We start from the raw sequence: 17,962 nt of genomic DNA on the forward strand, positions 1-17,962 counted from the left end.
AAACAAGAGGGTTTTTTAAAGTTCAAACGTGTATACCTTTAACACAAATTTTAAAATGGGCTCAACTCATCATACAAAAATGTGGAAAATAATTGAATTTGGTCCCTCTATGAAAAGTAAATTGGTTAATTTGGTCGATATAGACAATTAAGGAGAAAACTGACATGAAGGAACGACAGATCCTTCTAGCTGGGTTATAAAATGAGCTCTTCATCCACAGTTGCAACGTCTCCAATTAAGTCCTTCGGCATCCCCACCTAGAAGTTTAAATGCTCGTGTGTTCTGAGAACTCGGCCCTCCAGTCTCCAATATACGTGCTCTCTCCCAGTGGGAAACCCGTAACAGTCTTGCAGAGGCTACTTAAAACACTCACGGAGAAGCACGAAATCTAGGCCAAAATAAATAAAATGGTTTAGTTGGTGCAACTTGCATGGGACAGACAGGCTGAGGGCAGGAGGCGCGGGCAGGGCGTTCCGGGAACCGGGGCCCAGGAGCCTGGGGCGCTGGCTGCCCGGGGTTCCCCGGGCGCCCCCGCCCCGCCTTCGGCGCTGCTGCGCGTGCCCCGGTGCCGGGGGCTCCCCGCGCGGCTCGGGGCCCCCGGCCGTGCCCCGCCGCCCGGGCCGCGCTCGGGGTTGATTCGTACCACCTTGCAAGGAAGTGAACGCTTCGCACGGGAAGGGGAGGTGCCTGCGCCGGCCGCCGGGCGCCGCGCCGCTCCGCTCCGAGGACGCCCGGGGCTGCCGCCGGCGCGGGGCCGCGGCGACCGCGGGACCCGAGGTTCCCCTCGCCGCCCCCCTCACCCTGTTAGAGGAGTCAAATCCGGCTTTGGGAGCGCGGGGAGGGTGGGGATATCCGGTGCCTCCCGGACGCCGGGAGAAAGGGGGAGGGCGGAGAGGATCCTCGGCCAGTCTGCGCCGAGCAGATTCAAACCAAAACAAAAAGATTAAAGGAGCAGCGGCCGGGGTGGGAGCGGTCCCCAGGCCGGGACCCCGGGCGTGGCGCGGCCGGGACCCGCGGGGGCCGCGCGGACTGGCTGCGCGGCGCGGCGCGGCGGGCGGGCGGGGGGAGCCGAGCCCGTGCGGGGGGAGGGGAGTCGAGGGGAGCACGCGGGCCGGAGGAGGGGCGGACCCGCCCGCTGCGCCCGCCCGCCCGCCCGCAGGCGCCGAGCCGAGCCGAGCCGAGCGGCCCGGGGCTGGGCGCGACCCCGGCCGGCGGCGGCGCACACAGCGGGCAGAGGCGCGGGCCATGCTGCGGCTGGCGCCCGCCGGGGCCCGAGCCATCGTGGACATGTCGTACGCCCGCCACTTCCTGGACTTCCAGGGCTCCGACATCCCCCGCGCCATGCAGAAGCTGGCGGTGACCCGGCTGAGCCCCAACTTCCGCGAGGCCGTCACCCTGCTCCGGGCCTGCCCGGTGCCGCTCCCCGGGGACCGAGACCTCCTCGTCCGGAACCGGTGAGCCCGGCGCGCACCCCCCCTCCCGGCCCGGCCCGGCCCGGCCCGGCCCGCGCGGCGCCGCTCCCCGGCCGTCCCGGGCCGCCTGCGTCCCCACACGCCGGCGAGCGCTCGGGCGCACCGCCCGACTTGGCGAGATCCCGGGAAGTTGAACCCGCCGCCATCTGGCGAAGGCGAATGTGATGTGACTGTTGCTGGTGTGAATATCCGATGCCACCGAACGTCCTCATAACCGAGGGTTATTTTAATTTGGGATTCCCCTCCCCTCCCCCAGCCCTCCCTCCTCCCCCTCCCGCGCCCGAAATAAAACCGACGGGACCCAGAAGGGGAGGCTCCCCGCCCGGCCCACCCGCGCGCACCCTCGACTCCCGCGTTCCCGTGTCTGTAGTGCGGACCGGGAGCGGGCTGGACACAAACTGCGGCGTTTAGGTAACGTGCTTTGGAGGAAGGAGGCCGAGGACCGGGCTGGCTTTTCCTGCGCGCTCCAGGTTGGCAGCCGCCGCGCAATGGCGGAGCCTGTCGTTGGGTGTGTTGGTGTCCACCTCGCCGGTGTCGTCTGCGTGTTGTCAGTGCCGTGTGGCTGTTGTCTGTGCCCCAGAGCCCCCCGACAGGCGCGTGGCGCGTCCGGGGCGGCTGGGTCAGGGCCGGGGTGGGGGCATGGCTGCATTTGCCTGCGCGTTTTGCAGACCTTTGGGTGGCACTCGGGTGGTTGCCCTGCCTTGCACCGCCACACTCCCCACCTTAATGGGTCCACAGCTCACTAGTCTTTAGTACCTGGTGGAGCGCGGGAAGGAAAGGGACCTCATCCTGCGGGAGCCGTGCCCTCCGGTCTCCGGTCGCTGGGTGCCCTGGGGCTGCCTGACTTGCAGGCGGGGCGTCCCCCACCCCTCTCTCCCCTACGTTAGAGCAGGACTCGCCTGCCTGTTCAGGCGCATCGAGGGGTTCCCGTGTTGCGTGTTTCAGGCTAGAACACCCGATTGAAGGAAGTCGTGAGTTCTGAGTAACTATATTGTAAATTGTGTTCTGGACAGGACTGTGAGCCCCCCCCCCCCCCGCCCCGCAAAGAGTGAAAGGCAAAGCGTGCCCTCCCTAAGTTGGCTTGCTGCACCGTTTAATCCGTTTATTTTAGAGATTCGTATCAGCCTTCCAAAGACTGCAAAATGGAGTAATTCTGGTCATGATAAAAAAAAAAAAAAAAAACCTTTTGGAAACCTGTTGGAAAATGTAAAAAGTGAGGGAGCCAAGAGTGGGGCTGAGTGAAGCTGGCTTGGGGAGGGATGCAGAGTGACTTAGAAGGTGGATGTACGTCCTCCTCAAAGTTTTTGTGGGTGGAAACAGGGCTGCAAAGGTTAAAGCGCTAGAGCTGTTGAGAGAAGGACTTGCATCCCACCGAATTCAAAAGAAGGAACACACTCAGAACACACGAGAGACACGAGTGATTTGCTGGAAGTTGAGATGAGAAGCAGGCTGAACAGCCTTCAGACCTTAACAAGCAAAAAGTTTTACATGGGCTGTTTTCTTGTGATTTTTCTCATTAGGTACACTGATCTAAAACACACACCACTGTTCCGACCAAATCCCTTTTAGAAAGCGGGTGTGAAATAAGGAGGGGGTGACCGAGGGGAGCAGGCAGGAGGAGGTGTGAAGTTAGAGCACGACCAGCAGCTGGGAGTGGGACCACCCGCCAGCGCTCACCGGGCAGGCTGCTCCCGCCGGGCACAACCCGTGCCCGGCCTCTCAACCTGTGAAGTGCATCAAGTCCTCGGGGTGTCCTCCCCTCCTCTGTCCGGCTCCTCGCTTTCTCCTTCCCCGCCAGTGCCCGGGCGCCCCCTGTGTCGGGTCACCAGGGATGATCCCTGAATTTGGTGGTCAGGGTTCTGGAGCACCAGCTCTCCCACGTTTGAACTCATCAGTTTGGGTGGCTTTAGGATCCATGCCTGTCTTTTCCCTCCACATCTGCCAACAGTCCCTTTAACACAAATGGTATATTTATATGTACAACTTGACCTCTAACTTCCATGTTGAAGCCGACATCAGAAAATGGGGCCAGTTTTCTGCACGTTGAAAGGAGCTGAATCTTTGCATCCCCTTTCCCTACTCTGTGGAAAATCTGCTCCCATCCCCAAATTGTGAGATACTTTATACTTGGCAAATAGTGTCAGGGAGGTGACATTTTACAGATTAAAAAAAAAAAAAAAACAGACTGCAAGTCTATTTACTGCAGGTTAGTTCATTTTAATCCTAGACCAAATCTCCCCCAGAGCTGTGTTAATTGCATAAAAATTTTATGCAAGCACTTTTCATTTTTATCATCATAAAAATCTGCTCTGGAATGAATGGCAAAAGCACACATTCACTTTCTCGGAAAGATGTTTGGAAATTTTAACTGTGCTGCCTGACTTCTTGCAGTTGGATATTTGTACATCTCATTCCATCTTAACAGAAAATACAAATACAGAGAGGAAAGTGCTTTTAAGCCAGGCGTGGATTTAGGATAATCTTTCTTCCATTTAGGGAAAGTGTGAGAGGGGTGCATAAAATCCCTGCAGAACATGTAATTGGTGTTCCTTTATCCATGTCTCACATTCATACATCCGAGGACAACTTCACAAGCCCTCCCGAGGATGCCCAGCCCTCAGGAAGAAAAAGACACCCTCCGGTTAAGTCAGCTTGTGTGCTATTTTTAGCTTTTTTTCGAAGGATGGTGACACATTATTTCGTTTCCAAATATTTCTAACGATTTTCTGCTCAAGTGTAAGATAATGGAGCAAAGAGTTTGTAGGAATGGCAAAGAGTGGGTGGGGGATGGGGAAGGCGTTTTTGATAAACGGTTTGTTGCTCACGGGAGGGTAACAGCATTTCTGCTGAATCTCCAGGCCGAGATTTTCTTTGCTTTATTTTTCTTTCTTTTCTTTCTTTTTCTCATTTTTTTCCTTTCCTTTTCTTTCTTCTCTTTCTTTCTTTCCTTCTTTCTCTTTTCCTTTTTTAAAGAAAATCTGATCTGGACACTTTGTGCCCCAATGTTGAAGGCTCCGGACTTCACATTTTGTTTTTGTTCAAAGAAAGCATTTTCCGCCGTCTGCAGGACTGCCTGTTTCATCATAAACATGACGAAGGGGTTCCGCACTTTTTAGTATAAATAAAGCGGGCGCCTCTCGAAGGGTATATATTTGGGGGAAGCTCGCTCGGTCCGATCTTTTTCCTGGGGTTCCTAGATTTTAGGCTCCCGCGTGGATCCTCCCGTCGGACTGCTGGAACCCTGCATTTACCAAGAGCATATATTTTAAATTAAAGAGGGCACAAGGAGAGTCTGGAAATGCACGGTTCTCCCAAGCGTGTCTTTCCTTTCTTTCTCCCGCTCGCTCCCTCGCATGTCCCCTGCTCCCCGACCCGGGCCCCTTCCCACGAGCCTGCCGCTCTTGAACTTGTGTCCCGAGGAGCGAGAGGCGCGGGCGCCCGGCCCTCCCGCAGCCCTCCCGAAGCCCAGGTAAGGGTGCAGGCGCAAGGGCGGTCGCGGATCCCCACCTGCTGCGGCGGCCGCGGGGGTCCACGCGGGGGTCCGAGACCGGGGTCGCTCCAGGGGCCCGGAGACCCTGACGGGGCGAGCGGGACAGCCCGAGGCTGGGGCCAGCAGCCCGAGATCCTTCACCGACGACGCAGGCAATTTGGAAGACGGCACGGCGGGGGGAGGAGGGGGGAGGAGACGCGAAAACGGGGTGCGCGTGAGGCCAGGGTCCGGGTCTGGCCGCGCGGGCCGGGTCGCTCCTGTGGCCGCTGCGCCCCAGCGCGCCCTGTGCTCGGGGGCCCCCGCCCCCCCCAGCTTGGCCGCCACTGGGTCCCAGCTGCCTGGGTGCGCCCAGCCGACCCCGCCGGGGCCTGGGAGGCCGAGGTCACGGTCACCGGCCCCTCCTCCCCGGCGCCCGCTGGCCCGGCCCCAGCCCCGAGTCCGAGTCCTCGGTCCGGCCTCTCCGGTGGCGGTGGCGGTGGCGGTGGCGAGGCCGCGCACCTCCGAGGGGAAGACGGCTCCAGAAGGGCCTCAGGCGCGCGCAGGCCGCCCGGGTTGCACGCGAGGGCGGCCAGGGAGGCGCAGAGCGGTCGGCAGCCTGGACGGGGCGCGCCCGGCCCTGCGAGCCTCCCTCCTGCGCCCCAGCGCCGCCGCCTCCACCGCAAGGGCTCATTTGCTTGTTTTGAGCGAAGCCCGGTGGTAAACTCGCTGCGGCCGGTCAGCTGCAGGCACCCCAGCTCCTCGCGGAGCCACCCCCTCTCCACTTGCCCTCCCCCCTTCCGCGCCCCGCTTGTGCCCTCTCCCCTCCACTTTTCTCCGGAGTGCCCTGCTTGGTTTCCTCACCTCTCCCCGGGGATGGCAAACCACGGGGGGAGGGGAGGAGCACGTAACTCCAGCAGTTCCCCCCCTCCACGAGGCGCGCTCCTGAGAGGTGGGGGGACCCTGGGGGCCAGCTGCCGCGGGGGCGTCCCCTTGGGTGCAAGGCAGGGGTGCCCTCTGAGGAAGGGCCTCTCCAGCTGGGACTAAGGCTGGAAGGGTTAATTGTGGGCCAAGAGACCAGAGCAGCGGTAGGGCCTCCGTCCCCCACCTCTGGAGCAAACCACCATCACTTCCAGCCCACCCCTCCTTGGACTTGGCTTCGAGGCCTAGAGCAGGGGCTCGGGAGGCCAGATGCTCTAGCGGGGCGCTGCCCTGGCGCCTTCGGTGAAGTCCAGAGGCATGCTCTGAGAAGCTGGCGCTTCCCAAAAAGACCAAACCTTGAGAACTATGCAAATGTAAAGGGAAGATAGCAGCCGCCCCCCCCCCCCCCCCAAACAGAGCGTAAGCATCCTGGTCTGAAATCCCAAATGAAAAGCCAGCAAAAATCGTTTTTCCTACTTTGCATGATTGCGTTATCATCGATGGCTACGGAATTCTGTAGTGTTATTGAGGCTGTGTGCTGTGCTAACTTCTGAAAGCAGCTTGACATGCCCCAAAGAAATTGTTTCCTTTCTTATTTCTACAATATGTAGAGAGCTTTCAGTATTGTAGATATACAGGGGGCATGATCATAAGGGAGCATTTATAAGTGCAAAGTGTTATCTGTGATACAGTGGAAGTGGATCCTTGCACAAGGGAATTTTGGTTTTATTAAGTTAAATTAAAAGTGAATTATTTTTAAAATGACCTACTTCCCAGCTTTCCTCCTGCCACCAGATACCACCATCTTTTCATGCCATTACAGGTGGAAATGACATTTTTAGGGTCCTCCATTATGTGTCTAAGCCACCTCCTGACATTTTTTAGCAGACGCCTTCTTTTTTTTTCCTTGGGTATCAGGATATTTTTGTTATGAGGTATACCGAGATGAAAAAAAGCTGGTAAAAATACCGACCTCGCAATTAAATTGACTCTGGATACCAAAGTGAAAATAATCATCTGGTATTAATCAAGTTATGTCTCTGCTTCTTGTTGAGGAAAAATATAGTGACGATTTGCTTTCCTTTTCATCTGAAAAGGACTCTAAGATGTTGAATGTTCCATAAAAATCTCTACCCTTATGAAACAATTTTTGTTCAATTAATCAAAATGCATATTTTCATGCTGGACATAGTTACATCAGAAAGAAAATTTGCTGCGGCCACTCTAACAGTGTTTTAAACAACCCTGCAGTAACATATAACAACCGATGACCTTGCACATTGCGTCAATCTTCAATAATATCATTGTCATTACTGTTATTATCCAAAGTGTTAAATTGTTGCCAGAATCAATACAAGTCTACTTCTTTTAATATATTTTATCTGACTGTTGTTTTTAACATCTTTGTTAACAGGCCAATTAATTTCCAACTCAGAGGTCCAGTGAAGTTTATGTATAAGAGGGCTTCCTGACTTTTTTTTTAATGGTTTATTTCTGCTTTTGAAAGAAAGGGAAGGAAAATAAATAGTGTGTGAACTAAAAACCTTGATATTTAAAGTGGTATGAAATTATCACTAACCTGATTAAAAAAATAAAATATACCAAAACTCTGATTGCAAATACTTGCGTAACTTCTTTTTTTTCAACTGAGTATCAGCACTGATCCTTTTTGTTGTTGTTGTTGTTAATTTTACCAGGATAGACAGCTTAGCCACCCATCCACAGTCACTGGAATTAGAGGGATTTTTCTAAATGGAGTATCAGGGCCTTGATGAAAGGAACATATTAATATATGTGTGTGTTTGTTTTCTTCTAGATTTGTCGGTGTTAATGCATCTGACATCAACTATTCAGCTGGCCGATACGACCCTTCAGTCAAGACCCCCTTTGATGTAGGTTTTGAAGGTGTGGGAGAGGTGGTGGCCTTAGGCCTCTCTGCTAGTGCCAGGTACACTGTGGGCCAAGCTGTGGCATACATGGCACCCGGCTCTTTTGCTGAGTATACTGTGGTGCCTGCGAGTGCCGCAGCTCCGGTGCCCTCCGTGAAACCTGAGTATGTCACCCTGCCAGTAAGTGGTACCACCGCATATATCAGCCTCAACGAGCTCGGAGGACTGTCAGAAGGGAAAAAAGTTCTGGTGACAGCAGCAGCTGGGGGGACAGGCCAGTTTGCTGTGCAGCTTGCAAAGAAGGCCAAGTGCCATGTTATTGGAACCTGCTCTTCTGACAAAAAGTCTGCTTTTCTGAAATCGATTGGCTGTGATCGTCCCATCAACTATCACACTGAGCATGTCAGTACTGTCCTGAAGCAGGAGTACCCCACAGGTGTCGATGTGGTGTATGAATCCGTCGGGGGAGCCATGTTTGACTTGGCCGTAGATGCCTTAGCTATCAAAGGGCGCTTGATAGTAATTGGGTTTGTCTCTGGCTACCAAACTCCTACTGGCCTTTCGCCTGTGAAAGCAGGAACATTACCAGCCAAACTGCTGAAGAAATCTGCCAGCGTCCAGGGCTTCTTCTTGAACCATTCCCTTTCTAAGTATCAAGCAGCCATGGACCACTTGCTCAAGATGTATGCGGGTGGAGACCTGGTTTGTGAGGTGGACCTCGGAGATCTGTCTGTGGAGGGCAGGTTTCGTGGCCTGGAGTCTGTATTCCGGGCTGTTGATTATATGTACATGGGAAAAAACACTGGAAAAATTGTAGTTGAATTACCTCGCTCTGTCAACAGTAAGCTGTGAAAACAGAACAATGACATAAATCAAAGGAGAAAGAAAATGGGCACTTTATTCCTCAGAATTACTCAAATCGAGTGATTTGTAGGTGGTTCATGGATATAATATTTCTTGAAACAAAAGTAAGGTGTTAATGAATAAGTTTCTCTTTCTCTTTCTTTTTTCTTTTTCCCCTCCCTTGAAAAAAATGCTAATAAAAACTTCTCTCAATGGCTCAGAGGTAAAACCGTTATATTCAATTCTTTGGTCATGGACAGTCTCATTCCACATTTTATTGTTCCAGGGAATTAAATTAATTCCTGATGCAAGATCTGATCAAATCAGTATGTCTTCAGCTTGATGAGATTTTAAAATCAGTCTTGAAAATAGTTCACAAATTCTTTTACTTTGGGAGACAGTTTGGTTCATCCGCTAATGAGCAGTTAGTAAATGGGAGATATAGCAGAAAGATAGCCATGTATTTTCAGAGTCTATATTCCCAGGAAATGGCCCTTCCTTTTCTATCAATCACCAACTACCTACCTAGAAATTTGGAGGAATTATCCCAAAACCTTGACTTTATTAGATCATTAGAAAAACGACAGAGTCAACACAGACCTATTTTTTTTAAAATATCTGTTAGTAAATGCTTTATGCACAATTATCCCGGTGAGGCCTATGTGGAATGGAAAGTTTCTCTCCACCCTTAAGAAGCAAATTGGTGTTGAAAACTGGATAAGACAAAAGCAGACTTTGGAAAAGGATACTACAGAGATGGGGGTAGGGGGTGGGAGCTTTAAAAGCTTAGTACCTGCCTGGGGAAGGAAAGGATATGCTGCATCCACACGGGGAGGGTCTGCATTAAAAAAAAAAAAAAACTTGCACCACAAAGGGAAAGCACTCTCTAGGCACCCTGCCAGAGCTTAATAACAGCATCCCTCAGATGCCTGAAATAGGATGCACCAAACAGAACCATGCAGAGGAGGGACCGATGTGATCTAAAATAATAAGACGTTTGCTTCGTGTTTCAGACTTACGGACACAGTGTGTTTTATCTCTGATCACCAAAACAGAATAGCATGTGGAGCAAAGAACACCGTCCCTGTGTCCCCATTTTACTTCTCCGCGCGCTCTGTGCGAATGAGCTGCTCCCTGTGACTGCTGCCCGGTGTCACACGTGAGCATAACGTCATGTGCCTTCTCTTGTGAATCATGCCTGCAGCCCATCTGCCCGCCTCGTAACCTCCAGCTCACCAAAGGATGCTACTGCTTCCAGCGCGAAGTTGGAAATCCCGTAGCGCCCTCCTAATTGAAGGCAAAGCCCACCAGATTATTTTTCAAAGCCCTGGGTTTCGGTGCATCTCACACGCTAGATAAATAGGAACGCAATTAAAGATGCTCCAGGAAACTTGGTGACCGTATTTAATTTTTTTTTTCTCTCTCTCTCCTCCCGTCGGAGGTGCGAGGAAATCCTCCTGCTGAATAGCCGTTAGTATCTATTTTACAAGATTTACTCATTTTCAGGTACCTAATGTAGCTGCTAGCATGCATGCACAACAATACAATTTATATGGTAAATGGGACCAAATAATGGCTTCACTGAATGTTATGGCTGCACTGAAGGGAGATGTCACGGTAAATAGCCGCCAAATTATGGATCATGCCGAAGTGTCACAACTGCAGTAAAGACAAATAGCACTGGAGGCTATTGCCACTGTGACGCTTTTGAGTTATGAAGAAGGGTAGCAGCCTGATGCGAGGCTCTTTGTGTCCTCATTATAGCAAGGGGTTACTAGTGCAAGGTACAAGGAAAGCTGGCCCAATGTGGTGCTCGGTTATTAATCTGTCCCTTTCAGACCGAACAGCGATGGCCAAGCGGAAGGAGACTTCGCCTGGCTTTCAGATACACAAACACACACAGGGGAGGGGACAGGTTTTATGAATGTAAGTGCACAGGAAGTGACTGGTAACGGGAAGACATTGTAATCAAATCAGGCCATCAAAGAAGATTATTGCATTTCACATAGTATATGTTGCTTCCCACACAGATAGATGTGCGAAGTCTCAGCAATAATGCACTTTCTCCCTTCGTCGGGACTTGAGGAGCAAGGACACACTGCCAACTAAATGGCTTCTCTGAAACTGAAGTGCGTCCCGGTTTCTTTCATTTTAATGGGAGGGTAATAAAGATGAAAGACCAACATTTTCACTGATGGATCCCTTAAGCTACAGAATAGAAATTTATGATGTTTTGAAGGAATATACGAAAATTCAGCGACGAAAAAAAAAAAAAGACTCCAAACACCCAGGTTTAAAATAAAATATAATCTGAAAACCTCATGCTTCCCTTCCCAAACTCAGGAACTACAGTGCATGCTGTTTTCATTTATTCTTAGAAAATAAGCATGAAAGATTCCACCCATTCAGATAATGCCAAAAATATGTTGAAACTTTTTTTTTCTTATTCTTCTGAAAAATGATTTGTAAATTGAGGGTCATAGTTCAGTATCAGTTTCATCTTCTGGGATTATCGTTCAAGACCAGCCTCTAATGGGAGGTGAAATGGTGCGATGCTCTCAACACCTTTCTTCTGAACTGTATTACATATCACAAAAAGTACATCCATAATTCAGGGCAATTGTCAGTCTTTGTTTTAGAGACAGGGCTGGGCCTGAGCGATCATGGTGGATGAATTATTTCTCGGTTCTCAGGGTGGCCTTCTCTGCACCTCAGCCTCTAGGTCTCTGGCCGGGCAGATGGAATGCTTTGACCAGTACATGTGCCGAGAAGCCATTTCTTGCCATTCCATTGTGACTTCTAAAAAAACCAAATGCTACTCCTTCACATTTGTTTTGCATGCAAAAAAAAAAAGTAGAAGAAGAGAAGAAAAAAACAAAAAACAAAAGCAACGGTGTCATTTCAGGTCTCTTTGAATGATGACTCCTGCTAGTAAATATTGTCAGCATTTAAAAAAAAAAATTCAGGGAATAGTTCACAAAGAAATGACACGAAGGTTTGCTTGATATGCTCTATACATTGTTATTATATGATTTCATCTGAATGGAGTTTCTCAAGAGTAGGAAAGAGCCTCTATAAATGGTCATTAGTATTACATTCAGTATTTATCTAATGAAAGTGCAGTGACAAGTAGCTGCTTCTTATTAAAATGAAAATCCTGCATTATGTACTTAAGGAACATTCCAGCTAATGAGGATATAATGTCCTCAGTACAACACAGACCTTCTTTTTGTGTTCCCCACCACAAGATGCTGGAAACTTGACAAATGATATCATTTAAGACACATGCCTGCCGTAGGGACCTGCTTTTTGGCTTCCTGTTTCTGGCTTTTATTTGGGTAACATTTATAATGGCCACCCGACTTGTAATGGGTAATGTTTTAACCCCTTCGTAGAGTTCCCAATTAGCATGAATTTACTACATTCGGGGTTTCCTTTAAAATGGGGCAGGGGGTGTTTAGCACTGGAAATATTTTTCTTGATCACTTTACCACATGTACATATGGGATAAATACCATATTCTAGATTTATATAAAAACAGATGAGCAATGTGCAACTTTCAGAAAAAATACGATAGAGACCAAGCACTATCAACTGTGGATGATAATTTCCTAGGGGTTGCAATACACGTTTTATGAATGTAACCCAGATGTGAAATGGCCTGATTTGATAGGTTCCTAATCACTGTTCTCTATCTTTCCCCCCTCTTCTTTTATTAAATATCATTTGTTATTTATAGTACTTACTTAGAGATGTAAAATTTATCTATGCAAACATTATTAGTTAGTTTTGTGGGTGAGGATTTGTTGGTTTTTGTTTTTGTTTTTGTTTTTCTGAAAGTTTGATTTTCTGTAACGTTTTAGTTATGGCCCAGAATTAAATATTTAGGATCATATTTCAGAATTCAAATGGGAAACTCTGGATTCTTAATACCATGGATGTGGGCATTTTAAACTTTAAATTCTATTGCTTACTAGACCTTTAGCATTGTTATTTCAACTTATAAAGAGAGGAATGCTCTATATGAAAACCTTACTGCTGTTGCCATGAGCAAACTATGGGACCCTGCCAAAAAAAAAAAACAAAAAAAAGTGCTGCACAAAATACATAAAGAATACGTTTACCAACAAGTAATTCTTGATAATAGAGAGTTGATATTCAAGGAAAGTTGAATAAGGTGTGTGCGTGAAGTTTCTGTGTCATTCTTTCACTAGATCTGCGTCCTGATGAGCCGTGACAGTAAGACTGAACTGGTGTAAATACTGTCTCGCATCTGTTCCCAATGCAACGGTTTCTGCCAGCGTGGACTTGCCCTTCAGTGCTTGCTAATGCTTCTTGAGTGGCATGGACACTCCTGGGAAACGGGTCTTCGATCCATCACGTGGGAGGGTAAGTACCGCATGGAGTACAGTTTAGGAGAACCAGGATGTGCCTCCGATGTCCTGGGAAGCGCTGAGCCAAACTACAGAGATGCCAACAGCCCCCCAAAGTCAGTGTTTCCCTTGAAGGGCACTATCTGACAGTGCCTTTCTGCCAACATGAAATTAAAATAATAATTAAAACGCACCCTGCTGACTGGTGGTAGCATCCAACACAAAACACGGATTTGTGCTTCGAGCTCAGAAAAATGTTCCATACAATTGTCAGCCACTGCCCGGCCTCCTCTGCTCCACAAAAGGCTGAAGCATATGTTAGAATGACTTGCATTGCCCGGACACTGAGGTGGGCACTTGGCGGGATGAGCACTGGGTGTTATTCTATATGTTGGCAAATTGAACACCAATAAAAAATAAATTTATAAAATAAAATTAAAAAAAAAGAGGGATCCCTGGGTGGCGCAGAGGTTTGGCGCCTGCCTTTGGCCCAGGGCACGATCCTGGAGACCCGGGATCGAATCCCACATCGGGCTCCCGGTGCATGGAGCCTGTTTCTCCCTCTCCCTCTGCCTGTGTCTCTGCCTCTCTCTCTCTCTCTCTCTCTCTCTCTCTGTGACTATCATAAATAAATAAAAATTAAAAAAAAAAGAATGACTTGAATTGGAAGATTTCTTTGGTCAGTGGTGATGCAGGCAAGGGTGACGGCGTCCTGCTTGTAACAGCCTGCCTTGCCCTCTGTGTGCCTGCCTCTGGGAGGAGCCTGGGACACTCTCTGCCCCTCATCAATGAGAAGACTCAGTTGTCCTCTAGATAGTAAAATTTGGGCTTTAAAGGACAATCCACTACCCATTGTATAAATGAAGAAACCAAGGCCCAGGAAGGATGATAGGTGCCTCGTCTAGGGTCACGAGTTCACTGGGCTCAGAAATAAAGCTAGAGCACAGGCAGGTGCCTTCCCCAGGCTCTGGGCAATCTCTGGCTTATCCCTTTTATAATTTGTCTAGGTCCCTCGGTACATGGCTGATTAAAAGTGTCGCAGAATAACAACTGGCCTTTATTATAAATCTTTTTGAGAATGAGATGACGATCAACCCAGGAAGAATATCACGGTTCTGACCACAGAAGTGTGTTCACTCAGGACCCCCTTTAATCAAGCACGAGTCATGGTTCCAGATCATTTGATTCTGTGTCATCTAAATATCACACAAGCTTCTGGGGGGGAAAGTACTCAGTGGAATTAATGGCTGAATGCTCACAGTTTCGTTTTAATGCTACAAGGAAGGTCTCTGTCCTATCAATGTATTCTTGGACATCCAATCATGAAAATCAAATAAAATCTTTATTATCATGTGTTGAGTGGGTTTTTTTTTTTCTAGAGTCATTTCACCTGCTTACTTATTGCCCCTAGAAAGCCAATGTTTCTGTACCATCCACATTTCTGTACCAGCAAAACATCTCGAGTCTGAATTGGCTGTTCCTACCTGAAATAGAATCTGAATCCAGCAGACTCAGGGCTGTCGTGGACGTACACACATGCCAGCGGCAGGAAGAGCTGTGAGGAGCAGGGCGCGTGTGTGGGGAGAGACGCTGGTGGGTCCTACATGTGCTCTCGTGCGCCAAGAATCTCACGCTCAGAGACAAGCCCTTCAAAATCACATGGCATTGAACCTTCATGCCTCCCTACATCATTCCTATCTCCCTTGAACTCATGCTTAACAAGCACCAACTTTCAACTTCACACGAACAAATCCTTTCCCAGTAGAAACCGCTTCTTTTAACATTGGAAAACCCTTCTTGGAAACAGCAAAGATGTCAAAGGCAATCTCATTTCCTAGAAAACCTCACTGGGGACTGGAGGTCATAGTAGCCCCTCTGTGTTGTTGGAATTTACATTTGGAAATTGAATTGTCTCCTTGAGGGTCTTTCCTCCAAGTACCTTTTGGAGAATCTCTTACATTCAGGTGCAGTGTAGTGCCTGGAGGGAGACCGAGCTACGGCAGGACCCCTGAGTGTCCCCCCACCCCCGCGAGAAAATCTGCTCGTTTTCTAAGCTGTAAAATTAAATTGACATAACTGCAGAATATCTGCTGTTTCAACTTTTATACGCACTTTGCATACCATCTTGAAACTTGCTTCCACATTTGACTCTCTGAAAACGAGGTATCTTCTCCTCTTCTATTAGATAAGCCAAGAGGGCTAGAGGGTGATACCCGTTTCAGAGATGGGAAGAGTCAAGTGCAGGGAAACAATTTGCCTTTGATCACTCAGCCACTGGTTGAACAGAGCCTGGGGCCCATGGATAGTTCTCAGACCGAGGCTGGGGTTTTGTTTTGTTTTGTTTTTTCCCCCCTAGAATGTGGTGCCTGTCCAAATTTACCTGCACACACGTCACCTGTCGCGACGCAGGTCCTGATGCCGCAGGTCCAGGTGGGGCCTGAGTCTGCTTCTCCCGGGTGATGCCGATGCGGCTGCTCCAGGGAACGCGCTTCGAGTAGCAGGGGGCGTACTGGGTCTCCCTGCTTTTGAAGAGATCCCCCTCTTGTAAAAAGCTGTTTTATAAGGCACTTCTGAGCAACCTGAGGGCACCTGGGCATGAATTACAAAGACAAGACTGTGATAGAATTGCTGCCTTTTATCATCACGTTCTCAATTTCTTTAAATTAGCCATTCCTTCTGAAAGTCTGCGGGGACACGGGCCACTCCTATGCTACTTAGAGGGCTCTGGTAGCAACTGTATTCAGTTGGGTGTAAAGGCAGCAGAGAGGAAGTGCAGGAAGGTGACAGGAGTGTCCTGAGGCCCCTCAGCCGAAGGTGACAGCACACACTCCATCTCTGCACTCGCTGCCTTTCAAAGAGAAGCAGATCTCAAAAGGACCTCGACTCTTCTAGTTTTCCTTCAGCCTCTACAGTCAGATTTTTTGTCATGCTATCGTCCTTCCTGCCCACGGTCCCCAGCTAAACATCGGTCCCTTCAGGGGAGCACTAAGGACAAGCACCAGCCGTCCTGCGTGGGGGCTGGCCTCGGTGGCATGTGTGCATCATTAGCACCGTCTTTTACAATTATCCCGTGGAGAGGGAGAGCACCCCATTGACATCCACTTTTGGATCGGGTCACTTGGAACAAGCAACGTGGCACCACGTGTAGCCTTTATGTAAAGATTGGCCCATAGAATTTACACTAATTGAAGAGGCCGTGGCCCTGATCACGAAAAAGTTACGAACCGTACAAGTGTTGCTTAATATACCAGCGGGGTGATCAGAGCAAGAGCTGTCTGGCGGGGTGGGGGGAGGAGGGTAAGAAAGCATCTCAGGATCAAAAAAGTAGCTAATTGAGTTGCAGCTACAATGTAGGCTAGGAGGGGACAAGCAGCCCTGGCCCCGGCAAGGGGCAGGAGAGCAGTGTGCCAGCGCCCGGCTCCTGGCATCACCCAGCCTTTGGGACAAGCCTCCAGGCTTCCCAAGTGGGCAGCGGGGCCCTGACCTCGGTCAGGGTTACGCTGGCGCTGGTGGCCAAGTCGCCACCCCCCAGAGGGGCATCAGAGGTCGAGCACAACCCTGCTTATGTTCACCCACAGAGTTGGGTGTGATTCCGGGAATCAAGATCAGAGGCAGGGACAAGAGGGATGGAAAGTGGGGGGGGCGGGGAGAGGCAGGGGAGTCAGGGAGGGCGGGATCCAGGTGCGGACAGGGGAAACAGGGCGGCTCTCCTCAGGCTGGGGAGGCAGGAGGGGGCACCTCCTCTGCATGCCAACTTCTTGGGGTCCCTCTAGGCCCCCAAATGCAAATCCAAGAAATGCTGGGGACTCCAGGCTTCCAGGTGGGACCTTTGATCAACAAGCTTAAAAAAGTTGTGGCTCTCAGTTAATAAAGGGACTGGCGGGGGATAACAGAGGCAGCTTGCCGCTTGCCTGCCTTAAGTGGCTTATTTATTTTCACGACTTTCCCAGTCCTGTCGAGGCAAAGACAGTTACTCTCACCTGTGGGCTCCATTAGCACTCTGCTCATACTTCATTTCTAGCACTTTCCATGATGCCCCAGAATCTATCTATTTGCATGTCTGTCTCCCTGGAGACTGTGAACTCCTTGAAGGCAAAGCCTGCCTCACCGGCACCCCTGGGCTGGAACATAGTACCTGCTGAAAAACATTAAACTGATGGATGCTTTGTGTACTTTTCACTTTTATTTCAAAAAGCAAAGCAACAAAACCTGGTCCAGGGTTTCACGAGTGCCTACTTCTGCAGGATTCCCAGATGGGCACCAGCCCATGACCTTTTATCTCCTGTTGCAAATGAGCCCTTAGGAGAATTGCCACATGTGGTCTTCTTAGTCTCGGGTCCGTGTAACGGCTGCTCACCTGGAAAATCAGGTGACCTGGTCTGAGCCCCTGGGAGCTCTAACGAGGGCTGGTGCTGAATCTGTGGGGTCCACCTGTTGGTGCAACAGAGAAATATTCTCAGCAGCACTTAGAATGCTCTGTTGGTGTCAGCCTGGCGTGCTTAGTGCAGCCCAAAATAAATCCCCCAGACACTGGACTTCTTTGAAACTCTAAATGGTACTTGCACTCCCCGCTGTGCATGTGTCAGAGAAAGTTACAGGCAAACTGAATAAGGTCCCAAAACCTGCCCAGCACAGAGTAGGCACTCAGGACAGCACTTGAATGAATGAATGAATGAATGAATGAATGAATGAATGAATGAATACCCAAACCTTGGAAAAATAAGAACTACCATTTAAGGATAAACTAAAAAAATTTTCATTCTTCGAGGAAGGTTTTTTTAGGATTCTGATCTGTTCTTGCCTCACATGAGACAGGTCCCATTTCAAAGGGGCAAAGGCGCCATCTGGAGAGACCTGGCCGTGTGACAGCACTGGTGTGGGTGCTCATGCAAGTCCATGGACCTGAGTTCGAATGCCTCCTCTCCCACTGACTACTACTGCACCTCTGGGAAGATTCTTAACCTACCGGAGCCTCAGGCTTTCCTTTGTTTCATCTGC

General features: G+C 49.7%; 1 protein-coding gene and 1 long non-coding RNA gene across 4 annotated transcripts in view; one reads left to right on the forward strand and one right to left on the reverse strand.

Moving 5' to 3' along the window:
• Positions 1-1,028, reverse strand: part of LOC144301349 (uncharacterized) — a 2,314-nt gene extending 1,286 nt beyond the window's left edge. For 2 of the 3 annotated variants that reach the window (XR_013368186.1, XR_013368208.1), the window contains exons 1-2: positions 644-1,028; positions 165-388 (exon numbers count right to left, since the gene is read on the reverse strand). This is a non-coding gene — a long non-coding RNA (uncharacterized LOC144301349). The remainder of the gene's footprint in view (positions 1-164; positions 389-643) is intronic. The other variant, XR_013368189.1, reaches the window with a different exon arrangement.
• A 154-nt stretch (positions 1,029-1,182) lies between these two features.
• Positions 1,183-8,820, forward strand: PTGR3 (prostaglandin reductase 3). Its single transcript, XM_077878591.1, has 2 exons — positions 1,183-1,454; positions 7,676-8,820. Exons 1-2 carry the CDS (start codon positions 1,246-1,248, stop codon positions 8,598-8,600), a joined length of 1,134 nt encoding a protein of 377 aa, XP_077734717.1. The 5' UTR covers positions 1,183-1,245; the 3' UTR covers positions 8,601-8,820.
• Positions 8,821-17,962: the final 9,142 nt, after the last annotated feature.

This window comes from Canis aureus, chromosome 1 (genome assembly GCF_053574225.1).
Source record: "Canis aureus isolate CA01 chromosome 1, VMU_Caureus_v.1.0, whole genome shotgun sequence".
Taxonomy (NCBI): Eukaryota; Metazoa; Chordata; class Mammalia; order Carnivora; family Canidae; genus Canis; species Canis aureus.

Bases quoted from the DNA above. Each gene is read 5' to 3' on its own strand.
- PTGR3 (XM_077878591.1), top strand. From the start codon at position 1,246: ATGCTGCGGCTGGCGCCCGCCGGGGCCCGAGCCATCGTGGACATGTCG. The intron at 1,455-7,675 runs GTGAGCCCGGCG...GTTTTCTTCTAG, and splicing joins GACCTCCTCGTCCGGAACCG to ATTTGTCGGTGTTAATGCAT.